Here is a 14,436-nt window from a genome sequence, read left to right on the forward strand (position 1 = left end):
AGGACACAGGAGCCAACCTGAGAGAACTCTCAGTGCCCCAAGCTGCAGCCATTTGAGCAAGAAAGTAAATGATAACGTCCGATTATAATCAGCAGAATAAAGTAAACGTCCACGTGTCTGTGAATGAGTAAACGAACGCGTGGCTGGATGAGTCAGTTACCGAAGGAAGAGAGCAGACAAGTCTGTCTGACAGAAGAATTGCAGTTGCTGTATGTCAGAGGAGCAGACTAGACAGCATCATTGGAACACCACAGTGATAACTGCTGCAAGCAGATCCACCAATGGATGCTAGAATTAGTGGGCAAGAGTTTGAGTAGTAAAAGGATATTTGCTTATTCTCAAATTATCTCCTCTGGACTATTCATTGATTACACAGGGAAAAATAATCATTTAACAGTAGAGAAACCCCAGCAGACACTCCCTAACCAAGGTGAATAGCACCAGGAAGGAATACGACATCTTCTTCCTGAATCGGTGCCTAGAAGGGTCATGTGCTGCCCAGAGTGCACAACCTCGGTGTGTTAGGAATAAAACAAACTCGAGTTGAAGGACGTTGTACAGGATAATTGACCAGAACCCATCAAAGCAGGCCTGGAGAACTGCTACAAGTTCCTGCCCAGCTATTGCCGTCTGGAAGCCAAGCCTGGATCCTAGAGAGGAGGACGAGCTGGGACATTGTGATGACTGAAGTCTAGTTTAGGTAGCAGGATTTTACCAGCATTAGTTTATTTGCTAATTGCTGGATGAAGGGTCTACAGGCACTCAAGTCTAAACTTGTTTCAAAACAAACCATTAAAAAGAAAGACAAACTCCTACTAACAGTGGCTCCATTTCTCTCAAGGTGAAGTCCATATTCCTTTATATGATGTGCAGGTCCTCAAGAGCTGGCTTTTCTCCCTGTCCCGCACCCCAGACAGGTCTACACCCTGCTGTCTGGCCTGTCTCCGCTGCTTGCTTCTCATTCCTCGAATGGTCAGAAACAGCTCCCGCGGCCACAGCCAGTCTCTCCCCAAGCACCCCCCCCCCCCCGTACACCTGTGAAATGCTCAGCCAAAGCCTGAATAGCACCTGCTTCTCAGGTGTACAGTGCTTTTCTCGGCCACCCCGGCCTGCGGCACTTCCTCAGTCTGCTTGGTTTCGTGACCATGAAGCACTTTACAGAATGTCTCTGGACTCAGGTTTGTTGGGTTTCTTCCGATGAGACTGAGGCTGTGCGTGTTTGATAGCATCCTGTCCCCACACGTGTGACGTTCACTTTGGCCATGTGGTTATAGGAGTACTCTCTAGAGTAATCCACTGTCTTCCTCTTTGTATTAATAAGTAACTTAGAGTGAAATTTTGAGATTATGTGAATATGCCATTTCTCATCAACTTTCCTCACTGGTTTTAGCATCTGCTTATATCATGACTCAATTTTTCCTTCTATATTCATTAGTTTGACTCTTTAGTTTTAGACTTAAGCAGCTGTGTGGAAAGTAGTACCATTTACTAAAATGGTGGAAGCTGGGAGAGGAAGAGGTTTTCAAGAGGCTGGGGAAAGGCGATTTATGGAACATAATGAGTATTTATGCCAGAGGCTCCCCATGATGGGCTTGAAACCCAAACTCGTGGAAACGAGTTGTAGCGTTTGATTTTGTTGGTGTTAAGTCTACCAGGGCACTCAGAAGCTCATGGGAAGATGAAATAAGCCTGTTTGGGTGCCAGAGACGTCTGGAGTCCATTCCCATTTTCTGGTGACACAGTTCCCATGAGCTCTGCTGGAGACCCTTGGATGTGCCTGGAGGGTCGGTGTGCAGATTTCCTCGAGTGCTCCTGTTTAAGTTGCAATTCACAATTTCCGTGTTTTCTTTTCAGAAATCATAATTTTCTTTAAGAGAAATTTTTTTCTTCCCTCAAATCCTGTGGTGCTCAAAGGTATACAATTGCTCTTCTCATATTTCCTGCAGATACTGATGGAATTGGACATGATTACTCAAAGCAGAGCTAAATATATAAGGCTGGGTTTCATCTTCAGGGTGGATGATGTGACGTCAAGAGGCAAATGGAGGGCATTTTTGTGACTGCTCCTGTGTGGCGTGGGCGAGGGCAGGAAGGTGGTCAGGGAGGGACTGGCTGTGGCTGCAGGAGTTTCTGCACCGTGTGCTTTGAAGGTGGGTCTGCCCCTCTCATTACCATGCTGCTGGTTGCTGGGAAGACACCGCACAGTAAACCCTGACCCCAGAAACGTTTCCTAGTTCTTGTGTTTCCCATGACATTGGGTCTGCTGTCTTTCCCGGGGATAGCAGTGGTGATGGTAAGTGGAGAGTGGTGAAGCAAGATGAGGCAGGGTACAGCTGGGCTTATTCACAAACCAGAAACCTTCTACATCCAGCCTCAGGGCCCAGTCCCCTTTGGGACCTCAGCCCAAAGACAGGTTATTGCATCATGGGAGTTGAGCAACTTTGGAATAACTGAATGTTTGATTAAATTATTCAATTTCTGACTGTGTGTCACACCTTGGATTGATACGGGGAAAGTATCGCCTTCTTGTGGACAGACCTGTGAGATACACAAGAAAAGCTCACAGCCATTCAGGTGGTGCCATTTTTAAAATTTTATTTATTTGAGTGGCAGGAAAACAGAAGTCTCCCATCCACTCCTCAAATGCCCGCAACAGCTGGACTAAAGCCAGGAGCCAGGAACTCAGTTTGGGTCTCCCCACATTAGTGGCAAGAACCCAACTACTTCAGCTGTCACCTGCTGCCTCCTAGGGTGAGCGTTAGCAGGAAGCTGGAGTCAGGAGCAGCACAGGTTCTCAAAACCAGGCACTCCCGTGTGGAACGAGGGCATCCCACGCAGCGTCTTCACCACTGCACTGAGCACCCGCCCTGTGAGGCCAGATCTGAACAGTCATGAGATATTTGATTTCAGCCAAATGCAGTCACAGACTTTGCAGGGTTGAAACGTGTTGGTTCCCTGGCCTGGTTGTGCTCCTTATCAAGTCAGTAAATGTTTATCAAGTGCCCATTTGGTTCCAGACTTATTAGGTAAGGGGATAAAACCAGAAATAAAAACAAGATCCTATTTTCACAGACATTGACATTAGACAAACATGATTTTATTAGCTCGTGGTAAATTCCATGAAGAAAAATAAAGTAGGACAGACAAGAGACCTGAGTCCCATGCAGGATTAACCCGTGGGAAGATGGGATAAGCTGGGGAACTTTTTATACTTACAGCCTTAGGCTTGACTGAATTGGTCTGAGTTGGGATAGGATCCAGAAATCTGCCCCAAATCCATTCTGTTGATCAGTCATTCCAGGATCTGTGTAAGGGGAGGGCATTTTGCTGGTGAGCGAATAGAAACCATAACCTTTCTGGTGCATAGAATTGGAGGCAGAGAAGAGAATGTTAGGAAGGTAAAAGGAATAAAGGGAAAGACGTGCTACTGAAGCCCGCTCTTCGGAGTTCAGCTCTCGCGTGGTAAGAGGAAGCAGCAGCACAGGGCCCGTGTCTGTTTCCTGCACGCCTTCTTCTGTGTCTGTGTTGCAGGTGTCCTGGTGCTGGGCTAGTGGCTGCCCCCGCCAGGCCCCGCAGGCCATCGTGCGCTTTCTTGGTGCCTCCTGGCCTTCCTTGGTACCTCCCTGCCTTGGCTTTGTTGTATGCGAAGAGCACCTTGATGCTTGGTTAGCCTGTGCAGATCGAGGTGCTGTGAAGCAGGGAGCTTGCCGCAGGTCTCTGGCACCCAGTCCACAGTCCTACTGCATCCCTCTCAGACCCCAGGTCACATCGGGGACGTCTGTGTGAATGCTTTTCTTCCGAGCACATGGAAGTCTGGGATGCACAAACTGTGAGGTAGACAGGGTCCTGTTCCGCCCACGAAGCTGTGTCGGGAGAGGCCTGTGTGAGGATGCATTTCTTGATGGAGACCCTAACTGCAAATTGATGTTTTAGTAAGTTGAACAGGGACTAAAAGATCCTTGAAAAATAAAAAAGACTTATTTTAGAACCTTTTTAGGTTTGCAGCAAAACTGAGCACAGGTTCAGAGATTTTCCCCACACCCACCCTGCCCGATGCACAGCCTCCCTCTCCAGAGAGTGCATGTGTTGCAATGAGCGAAGCCACATTGACACATCACTGTCACCCAGAGACCTCAGTTTATATTAGTGCCTCTCTGGCAGTTGGTCATCGTGGCTGTGGACTGTTGGATGATGACGTGTCTGCTGCTGTGGTACTGTGCAGAGGAGTTTGGCTGCCCCGAAAATCCTGTGACCTAAAGATCCATTTTGCTATGGCTTTCAGGAGCTCATGAAGACAAAAAAGGAATTGTAGGGGGACATCTGTAAACAGTGCCCCACTGTGTGTGTGTTTGGTAAAGGGGAGCAGATGAAGGGGCTAGTCCAAACTCTTCTCCTTGAACTTTGATCACTATACAATTGGAGATGACATGACTCATTTGAAACCATATGAGAGGGGGCCAGCACTGTGTGCAGCAGGTAAAGCCGCCATCTGTAGTGCCAGCATCCCATATGGCACCAGTTTGAGTTCTGGCTGCTCCACTTGTGATCCAGCTCTCTGCTATGGCCTGGGAAAGCAGTAGAAGATGGCCCAAGTCCTTGGGTCACTGTATCCACGTGGGAGACCCGGAAGAAGCTCCTGGCTCCTGGCTTCAGATCGGCCCAGCTCTAGCGATTGCGGCCATCTGGGGAGTGAAACAGCGGATGGAAGACATTCTCTCTCTCTCTTTCTCTGCCTTTGTCTCTCTATAACTGCCTTTCAAATAAAAATAAATAAATCTTTAAAAAAAAAAAAAAAGAATCCACATGAGTAACATTCACAAATCACCACGGCTTTTCTCCAGGTCCTGGCTTCTTGACTATAACTTTGTCTTGCGTTCTGTTTGAGGATGTTCCCTTGCTTTTGTTGGAGACCAGCTTTAGCATCACAGGGGAAGGAAAGTCGCTTAGGTTTGTTCTTCGTCATTGTCCTGTCAAATCCCAAGTAGGAATGCATCTAAAATGGTTCTTGGAGGAGGGGAGTAGACTTGATTACCTGGGTGGCTTGTTGTGTATCGACAGGATGAACGTGTTCAGACTGTGCACACCTATCGCTTTGGCTCTGTTGTGGTTCTTTAAAAGTCGTAGATCACTTTCATGAATGTAAAACTAACTTTATTAGCATAGTGGGCCGTAATGTAATGTTTTCTTATAAAACCTTGTTCTTAGTGTTGTCAAGAAAAAGCAAAATTGATTTTTATTACACTTTCTATTCAACTTTAATAGAAAATAAAAGTGCTTGGCTAGAGAATACGTGCTGGGGGAGAAATCAATTTAGACTGAGTAGTCTAGAGACGGGTTACCCGTCTGCCCTGTTGACCTGCTGGCTGCACTTCCCCTTTCCTCCCCACTCCGGGCTGGGCCTCATGGCTGAGTGCAGAGCAGCCTTGTGCGGCCAGTGTGAGCGTCCAGGGAGGGAAGAGGTGTGGGGTCACCTGTGGGCCGTCTTCTACTTACAAATGAGAGAATGGGCAGAGAGCAGTGTCTCGTCCTGGAAATGGACGACAGGCACAGAGAGTTACCCTGAAGACCCAAGGCCCATGTTTGTCGTACCCCACGGATCTCCAGGTTTTCTTCAAGGAGGCCGAGGAAATTCTCTGCTGCCTCGGGCCAGCGCCGTGGCTCACTCGGCTAATCCTCTGCCTGCAGCGCCGGCATCCCATGTGGGCGCTGAGTTCTAGTCCTGGCTGCTCCTCTTCCAGGCCAGCTCTCTGTTGTGGCCCGGGAGGGCAGTGGAGGATGGCTCAAGTGTTTGGGCTCCTGCACCTGCATGGGAGACCAAGAAGAAGCACCTGGCTGCTGACCATTTGGGAAGTGAACCAATGGAAAGAAGACCTTTCTCTCTCCCTCCCTCCCTCCCTTCCCTCTCTCTCACTATCTATAACTCTACCTGTCAAATTAAAACAAAACAAAAAAAAAAAAGACTGCTGCATCGTCTAGGCCAGAGTCTGTAAAGGGACAATACCTAAGTGACAGCTTGCACGATAGCTAAGTGTAAAGGGACAATACCCAAGTGACAGCTTGCACGATAGCTAAGTGTAAAGGGACAATACCTAAGTACAGGAGTATCGTGACTCCCAGCAGATCTACAGAGGACCCTGTGGCTTCCAGGGGTGGGCATGGAGAACACGGAAAAGAACACTTGATTTGTAGCCGACTTCGCAGAGAGGATGATCGGTTCCAGCCCCCTAACATAGCTTCTGTGTTATTATTCGTTAGCTCATTCAGTACAGTTTATAAAGGAAGCAGAGACAAGCATTGTGCAAGGTGAGGAAATTCTAAATAAAAAAGGAAATCTGGAGAAAAGGGGGCTAGAGGAAAGAGGACAGTTCATTAATAAAAACTAGAAAAATCAGGGTCTACTGAAGGAAAGAAACCAAGGATACAGAGTGTGAAACTGGGGAGTTGCGGAACGTGGAGACAAAAGACAGGAAGGCAGGTGTGTGGGTTACTGAGTTAGGAAGGACTGCTGATACCCAAGGGAGGAGGGAGACAGGGACTGGGAACACCAGATAGGAAGCGTGAGTTTCCCGGTGAGTGTGACTCTCAGGTGCAGGCAGGCAGGGACTGGAGCCTGCTGTCCAGCTTGCACCACTCTTGGTAGGCAGATGATCGTCCTGCAGACTGGTGTGCTCTGTGAATCATCACCCGCCCCAGGGGTTATGAGTGCAGGCACAGGGAGTGTGAGTTAGAGACTCTCTCTCAGCAATTGGACAGCACAGTTCATGTCTGCTGGATCCAGTGATAAATCACTGGGACCTGCATTTTTTATAAGATTTTTATTTATTTGAAAGGCAGAGTTACAGAGAAGCAGAGGTAGAGAGAGAGACAGAGACAGAGTCTTCCATCTGCTGGTTCACTTCCCAAATGGCCACAACAGCCAGAGCTGGGCTGATTCGAAGCCAGGAGCCAGGAGCTTCCTCTAGGTCTCCCACATGGGTGCAGGGGCCCAAGGACTTGAGCCGTCTTCCACTGCTTTCCCAGGCCATAGCAGAGAGCTGGATTGGAAGTGGAGCAGCTGGGACTTGAACTGGCGCCTATATGGGATGCTGGCACTGCAGGCAGTGGCTTTACCTGTTACCACAGCTCTGGCAGGACCTGCATTTTTTAATGTCTTTTTTAATTTCATTTTTCTAATAATTAATTTTTTATGCATTTTACAAAATATCCATCAGGCATGGATTAGAAATGCAAAACTACACAGAGATCATTTGGGAAGCACCAGTTAACCCCTGCTGCCCACTGCAGGAGCTTGTCGCAAGTGCAGAGGCTCAGGCCCCACCGCAGACCTCTGGAGTCAGCACAGTCCTTTCTGACGAGATCCCCAGGTGATCTGGCTTTTCGTGTTCTCTGTTTTTATTGAACCTTACGTATCCTCTCTCTGGGGATATTAATGAGAGGTTTTCTTTTTGCCTTGAACTTTCCTTTTTGGCATAATCTTTGCTTCCTCCACTCTGCCTTTTTGCTGTGGATTTGGTTTCTGTCTTTCATCTTCCTTAGGTGTCTACTGAGTCTGGTTTGCACAGTTTCAAGAGTGGGGCTCTAAAACAGAGTGCCCAGAAACTGGTGCAGGCGCAGCAACGTCCTGATGGTCTCTGCAGAGAGCTGGGCCGCAGGGGGTCGGGGGGAGCGGCTGGGCCCCCTCTCTGCTCCCAGTCTACAGCCTCCACTTCCCCCAGAGTAATGAGTATTCCATTTTCTGCACATGCCATGACCTCACAGTGCTCAGAAGTGCTGCCACAAAATGTCCTGGAGGCTCGGGGTCCAGGACTTGCTGACCAGGGATTTCAATGTTACATGGTGAAGCCAGGGCATTTTGTCTGTTCTTCAGTGCTGTGTAGTCATGGGCCGAGCAGATCTTCCGGAAGAGTCTTGCAGTTTCTCACTTGGAGGATATAGATCTAGCTTTCAGCATTTAAAAAACAATTGATAAAGGTTTGTTTGTTTATATGAAAAGCAGAGTGACAGAGAGACAGAGGGAGAGATCGTTCACGCAGTGGTTTATTCCTCAAATGGCCACAACAGCCAGGGCTGGTTCAGGCCCACGGCAGGAGCCTGAAACTTCATCTTGGTCTCCCACGGGGGTGTTCTCCATTGCTTTTCCAGGCACATGAGCACGGAGCTGGATGAGAAGTTGAGGAGCCGGGATTTGAACAGTGCTCCGATATGGCATGCTGGCGTCTCGGGCGGTGGCTAACCTGCTGCACCACGGTGCCGGTGCTGGCCGTCAGCACTTTGGGTGCAGCTGTGGGGGAGAAAGGACAGGTGGCTCAGCATTCTCCTGACCCTCAGTTTTTGGTGCACTTCACCTGCCCTCAAATGAGACCCTCAGTTTTACATTCTTTGAAGTATAAATCACTCTTCCTCCGTGAGCTGGGCATGGGAGTGATGTGCACAGGTGGAGGGAGGACCTGGAGTTTGACTGTTAAAACCGTGTCCATCAGTTCTGTTTTTAGCTCATCTCTCTCGCTGCCTCCCCGACAACCTTGCACTACCGGTTCCTGAGCCCAGGGAGTCTTCCGTGCAGTGTAGATTGTGTCCTGACTTTGCTCACTGCTGAATTAGGATGAGGCTTTCGCAGGTTTTCCAGGTCATTGTCTCTTGTCTGTCTTCCTGCTTGTGGAGTTTTGTTGTCGTTATTTCCTTCTCTTTATATTCAGTCCACCGAAAGTCTGGTTGCTCATTGACTTTATCCTAGTGTCATAGAAACCTGAATGCCAAGAATGAGTTCAAGTGTCCGTCTCTCAGCCATTTGCCATGTTACTCTCGCCACTTGGATACTGCCGTTTGCAGGTGTGCTTTTCTTTCCAAAGAACAGTGACGTGTAACATGGCACCATCCCCAAGGTTTAACAGAGCTACCTTTCAGCCCAACTACATATTGCAAAGTAACTGAAAATTTCATTGTAATATATATGTTTTTAAAACCTTAAATTATCTTGATAAAGAATATCAGGAATGTCTTTGAATCTTAGCTAAAATACAAATTCTTAAACATGGCACATAAAAGCATTGACAGTGAAAAAAATGTTCTTCAAATTGTTCATCACCTTTTAAAATGTGTAAAAAAAAAAGTCTGCCGAAGAATTGATATTAAGAGTGAATAGAGGCTGGCGCCGTGATATCATTTTGTGATATTCATATCCTGGTTTTTAGTTTTCTTAAAAACTGGTATATGGCTGCGGCTCACTAGGCTAATCCTCCGCCTTGCGGCGCCGGCACACTGGGTTCTAGTCCCGGTCGGGGCACCGGATTCTGTCCCGGTTGCCCCTCTTCCAGGCCAGCTCTCTGCTGTGGCCAGGGAGTGCAGTGGAGGATGGCCCAAGCCCTTGGGCCCTGCACCCCATGGGAGAGCAGGATAAACACCTGGCTCCTGCCATCGGATCAGCGCGGTGCGCCGGCCGCAGCGCACCAGCCGCGGCGGCCATTGGAGGGTGAACCAACAGCAAAAAGGAAGACCTTTCTCTCTGTCTCTCTCTCTCACTGTCCACTCTGCCTGTCAAAAAATAAAAAATAAAAAAAAAAAAGAGTGAATAGAGAATTCCTGTACCTCCATAGGAGGACAGTTAATTAATAAAATGAGCAAGAGACATCACCCGAACAGGTGTCTCACCCAGGAGGAAACAAGTAGCCACAGCCTGCGAAGCTGGGCACCTGGGCAGTGGGGGTCTGCAGGTGAGTGGCGCAGCTCACTCACCTGACCTCAGGAATTGAGAAGTTGGAGGGGTTTGCGTGTTGCAGAGTTTGCAGACCCAGGGGTGCACCTACACATGCAGATGAGACCGTAAACTGTTCCCACTTCTCTCAGGGGGATTCCCTCACATAGTACAAAAAGAGATACATGCAGTTACAGTCACAACACCTCTGTTTGCAGGATCAGAAGCCTGGAAACAACCCAGAGGCCATTAACAGTGAAATGTTATATAGCAGAAAGAGCAAAAGAAACATTTGGATAAACTTAAAAATAACTTAAAATCTATGTAAGTCCAATAATGAAAAAGTAGCAAAGGAAAATTGAGCATAGTACTTAAGAGTATAGTTACATCGGAGGTGGAAGCAGAGGAATAGATTGGAGGACAGCAGACTTTTGTCAGGGTCCAAGCTTCAGTTTGGGACGGTAGGTTTGCAAGTCCTTGTATTGTTGAAAATAATTAGGTAATTAAATACATGAAGAATAAGCTTCCAGGGACTGGGACTTGCAAGGAGAGATGAAGATTCATGCTCATAGGGATCTTAGTTCTTTGGTTGTCTGCTTTGTTTTTTAAGAAGCAGTATTTTGAATCCTAGGACCAATGTTTTGTAGGTAAAAGTTATAAAAATATATTGATTTGGGGCTGGTGCTGTGACACAGCGGGCTGAAGCCCTGGTCTGAGGTGCTGGCATCCCATATGGGTGCCAGTTCTAGTCCCGGCTGCTCCTCTTCTGATTCAGCTCTCTGCTGTGGCCTGGGAAAGCAGTGGAAGATGGCCCAAGACCTTGGGTCCTTGCCCAAGGTGTGCATCTCCCAAGGGGAGACCTGGAGGAAGCTCATGACTCCTGCCTTCGGATTGGCACATCTCCGGCCGTTGCGGCCATCTGGGGAGTGAACCAGCGGATGGAAGACCTCTCTCTGTCTCTACCTCTCTCTGTAACTCTTTCAAATAAATAAAATAAATCTTTTAAATATATATATATATATTGATTTAACTGAAACAGTTTTCTAGATCGGATTCACATGCTCATAGTGTCATATACTTTGTATTTAGTTCATAAATATTTATAGCTATTTCTGTGTTTTCATAGAAATTTTACATTTTTCTCCCTTTCTTAGGACAAAGTTAAACTATAATCCTCCAAAAGATGATGGATCAACCTATAAGATTGAACTTGAAGGGATATCGGTAATGGTTATGAGAGAGATCCTGGATTACATCTTCAGTGGGCAGGTACGATGAGAATCAGAGGAAGGAAGACCTAAGTAGAGGCTTCTCAAGCTCAGGGTGAGGGTCTCCTTCATCCATTACTCAACTAAGTGCCTCTGTCCTCTTCACCTTCTGTCATTGTGTGCTTTCACTCCTGTCCCCTCCTGGTCACGGCACCCCGTGTGTGTTCTTCTGGGGCTCAGCTCCTGAAAGAGAAGCAGACGACGTAGCCGCTCAGACCCAAATCCCAGTGTACGTTTTGTCACTCTGAGCTGCACCTGCCAGTGTGAGGTGAGAACACAGGATGCTGTGCTGCCTTTTGAATCCTGAGTCTAAACTTGCTCTGTGTGCAGCTTGCAGGGAACTCGTCTGTCTCTGTGGTGTGGATGGAGCTGCCTGGGCACCGGGGCTCTGTTTTGTGCAAGTGAAGAGTTCCTTTGATTCCCGTGAAAGGGGCTTCACACGCGTCTGCCTTGCTGTGGGCCTGGTGCCCTGTCCTGCTGCCGCACTGGCACCTGCGTCCTTGCCCAGCCCTTCTCTCTCTACACCCACTCGTGTGTCTGGAGATTGAACGGTGCCCAGGGCAGAAAGTAGTAAATGACAACTCTTTGTTTTCCTTTGCCCTCTGTCCTCCCCCGCCCGTATTATGGGATTGACAGTGTAGCACGCGGGCCCTCCAGGAAAGCAGGAGGTGTGAGTCTGGGCTGGCTGGCTGAGGTCGGTGTGGAGACCCACGGTCACGGGGGAATGCTTCCTCTTCTCCTGCCCCCTCTCCGACACCCCTTTCTCCTCTCCGCTGCCTTTCCTTTCCCTCCTGGAGGACTGTGTCTGCTGTGGATTTTCCAAGTACTCCAAGTGCACTTCTTCCTCTCTGAATACATTCGTTCTGTCGAGTCAAACTCGGTGATTCTCATCCTTTTCAGAGTGTCCGGTTTGGTTTCATGGTATTGTCCCCTTCATTCTCTTTCTTCTACAAACATTAGGCAGTAAGTGGTGTGCGTAATTGTTTAAAAAACATAACAGTTTATGTTATTTGGGGACAGCTCTTAAAATACTGGGTCTCCTGTGTGGCATCACAAAACCAGGCTTGCGAGCAGCCTCTTGGCTGACTGCACAGTCAATCCAGCAGCAGTCGTAAGACAGCCTGTCCTGCTTGGGCTGGGATTCCAACTCCAAGTCTTACATACAGACTCAGGTTTGCCATTTGTTTCCAGTCTAAGGTTAAAGCCTTAATTGTAACATAAAAATTAAAGTCTAGCATTGCCTGTTTCATTGTACTGATATGCAAGTTAGTGTTTTTTCTGCATGCCCATATTTGAGTGTTCTTCAGCTGTCCACTGGCTTGAGGCTGAATTGAACAGGTCATGTGTATGGGAAAGTCCCCCTAGCTTGTGGCCTTCTCAGCGCATAACTTTCCAAGTGTTTTACTCAGTTTCTGAGACAGTTGACAGGTGCACACTTATTTTTTTGTCTGTTGTACCAAAACGTGTGAAATATGGTAAAAATGTTTCAGCTCTCTCTGTGACAAGGCTCCTCTATGTTTATTTATTTTTTTTTTAGAGAGATTTATTTATTTATTTGAAAGAGTTACACAGAGAGAGGAGAGGCAGAGAGAGAGAGAGAGAGAGAGAGGTCTTCCATCTGATGATTCACTCCCCAGTTGGCTGCAATGGCCAGAGCTGCACTGATCTGAAGAGCTGATCCAAAGCCAGGAGCCAGGAGCTTCCTCTGGGTCTCCCATGCAGGTACAGGGGCCCAAGGACTTGGGCCATCTTCTACTGCTTTCTCAGGCCATAGCAGAGAGCTGGATCAGAAGTGGAGCAGCCGGGTCTTGAACCAGCACCCATATGGGATGCCGGTACTTCAGGCCAGGGCATTAACCTGCTGCACCACAGCACTGGCCCCTCCTCTGTGTTTCTGAATGGCAGTGAGGACCTGGGCTTTGGGGTGTCCCCGGTGACCGTGCAGTATCTTAGAACCCCTTTGTTCATGATGCTTTGTGTTGCATGGACAAACCATGAAGCAACTGGAAGAGCAAGCGTCTAGCTGCGAATTGAAGAAAATGAGGAAGTAAACATTGCGAATGAGGAGGAGAACCTTACAGTAGGGGTTTATTGTGCAGGGTGGTGTGGACACCACACTGTGTCTGTTGCATCGTGCAGAATGGGGCTGTGGATGCACTCTTCAGGGAGCTCCGTGCAGTCTGGCTTCACCCTTGGCAGACGGGTGAACGTAGTGAGTTCTGGTGCCACACTGTTTAGAGCAGTCAGCTTCTGTTTACCGTAGAAGGCAGGGCTTCCCGTTTCCTGGGTGTTGCAGTCAGTGAGGGTTTTCTCCGAGTTGAGCAAGTGACAGCTTGACTTAGAAGGGGAGAGCTGGAGCCAGCTAACCAAGCGTACATCTGCTTATGTTGCTAAAAAGTTCCTTGGTACCCTCAAGTTGTTGAAAAAAGTACCAGGTCGAATCATATGAAGTAGCCAGTATACGATCATTTTTGACCTACAAAAATGAAACATTCATGTGATTCAACCTAACACATCCGTGGCTTAAGTTTCAAATCTACATCCAAGTATAAAATGTCTACGAAACTCTTGCAGATCAGGCTGAACGAAGACACAATCCAAGACGTCGTACAGGCTGCAGACCTGCTGCTGCTGACGGACCTTAAGACTCTGTGCTGTGAGTTCTTAGAAGGCTGCATCGCTGCCGAGAACTGCATTGGGATCCGGGACTTTGCGCTGCATTACTGCCTGCACCACGTCCACTACTTGGCCACAGAGTACCTGGAGACGCACTTCCGAGACGTCAGCAGCACCGAGGAGTTCCTGGAACTGAGCCCTCAGAAGCTTAAAGAAGTTATTTCTCTCGAGAAGTTGAACGTTGGCAATGAAAAATACGTATTTGAAGCCGTAATCCGGTGGATAGCACATGACACAGAAATAAGAAAGGTATGTGGGTTTTTTTGTTTGTTTTGTTTTTTAGGATTTATTTATTTATTTATTTGAAAGTCACAGAGTTACACAGAGAGGAGAGGCAGAAGGAGAGAGGTCTTCCATCCACTGGTTCACTCCCCAACTGGCCGCAATGGCTGGAGCTTTGCTATCTGAAGCCAGGAGCCAGGAGCCTCTTCCCGATCTCCCACGCAGGTACAGGGGCCCAAAGACTTGGGCCATCCTCTGCTGCTTTCCCAGGTCATAGCAGAGAGCTGGATCGGAAGTGGAGCAGCCGGGACTTGAACCGGCGCCCATATGGTATGCCAGTCCTGCAAGTGGTGGCTTTACCCGCTACACCACAGTGCCGGCCCTGGTACGTGTTGTTTATAACTTGGTCTGGTACTGCCTTTTTATTTATTTGTAAGTAACCTGCAGTTCTTTTAGCATTTTCCTCACCTTGAAAGACTAACCGAGTTGCAACGTAAATACTTCCCCATCTGTCGTCAAAACGTCGGTCCCTCAGGTTGGTGAGAGTGTGGCACTAGTGAGGACCCTGCTGTCCTGTGG

General features: G+C 48.1%; 1 protein-coding gene across 6 annotated transcripts in view; it reads left to right on the forward strand.

Annotated features, from left to right (window-relative positions):
- GAN (gigaxonin) overlaps positions 1–14,436 on the forward strand; it is a 73,804-nt gene that overhangs the window by 16,899 nt on the left and 42,469 nt on the right. For 5 of the 6 annotated variants that reach the window (XM_062177855.1, XM_062177852.1, XM_062177853.1 and 2 more), the window contains exons 2-3: positions 10,846–10,960; positions 13,534–13,884. In XM_062177855.1, coding sequence (XP_062033839.1) covers positions 10,846–10,960; positions 13,534–13,884 — 466 coding nt within the window. The remainder of the gene's footprint in view (positions 1–10,845; positions 10,961–13,533; positions 13,885–14,436) is intronic. The other variant, XM_062177857.1, reaches the window with a different exon arrangement.

This window comes from Lepus europaeus, chromosome 19 (assembly GCF_033115175.1).
Source record: "Lepus europaeus isolate LE1 chromosome 19, mLepTim1.pri, whole genome shotgun sequence".
In the NCBI taxonomy this organism is placed as follows: Eukaryota; Metazoa; Chordata; class Mammalia; order Lagomorpha; family Leporidae; genus Lepus; species Lepus europaeus.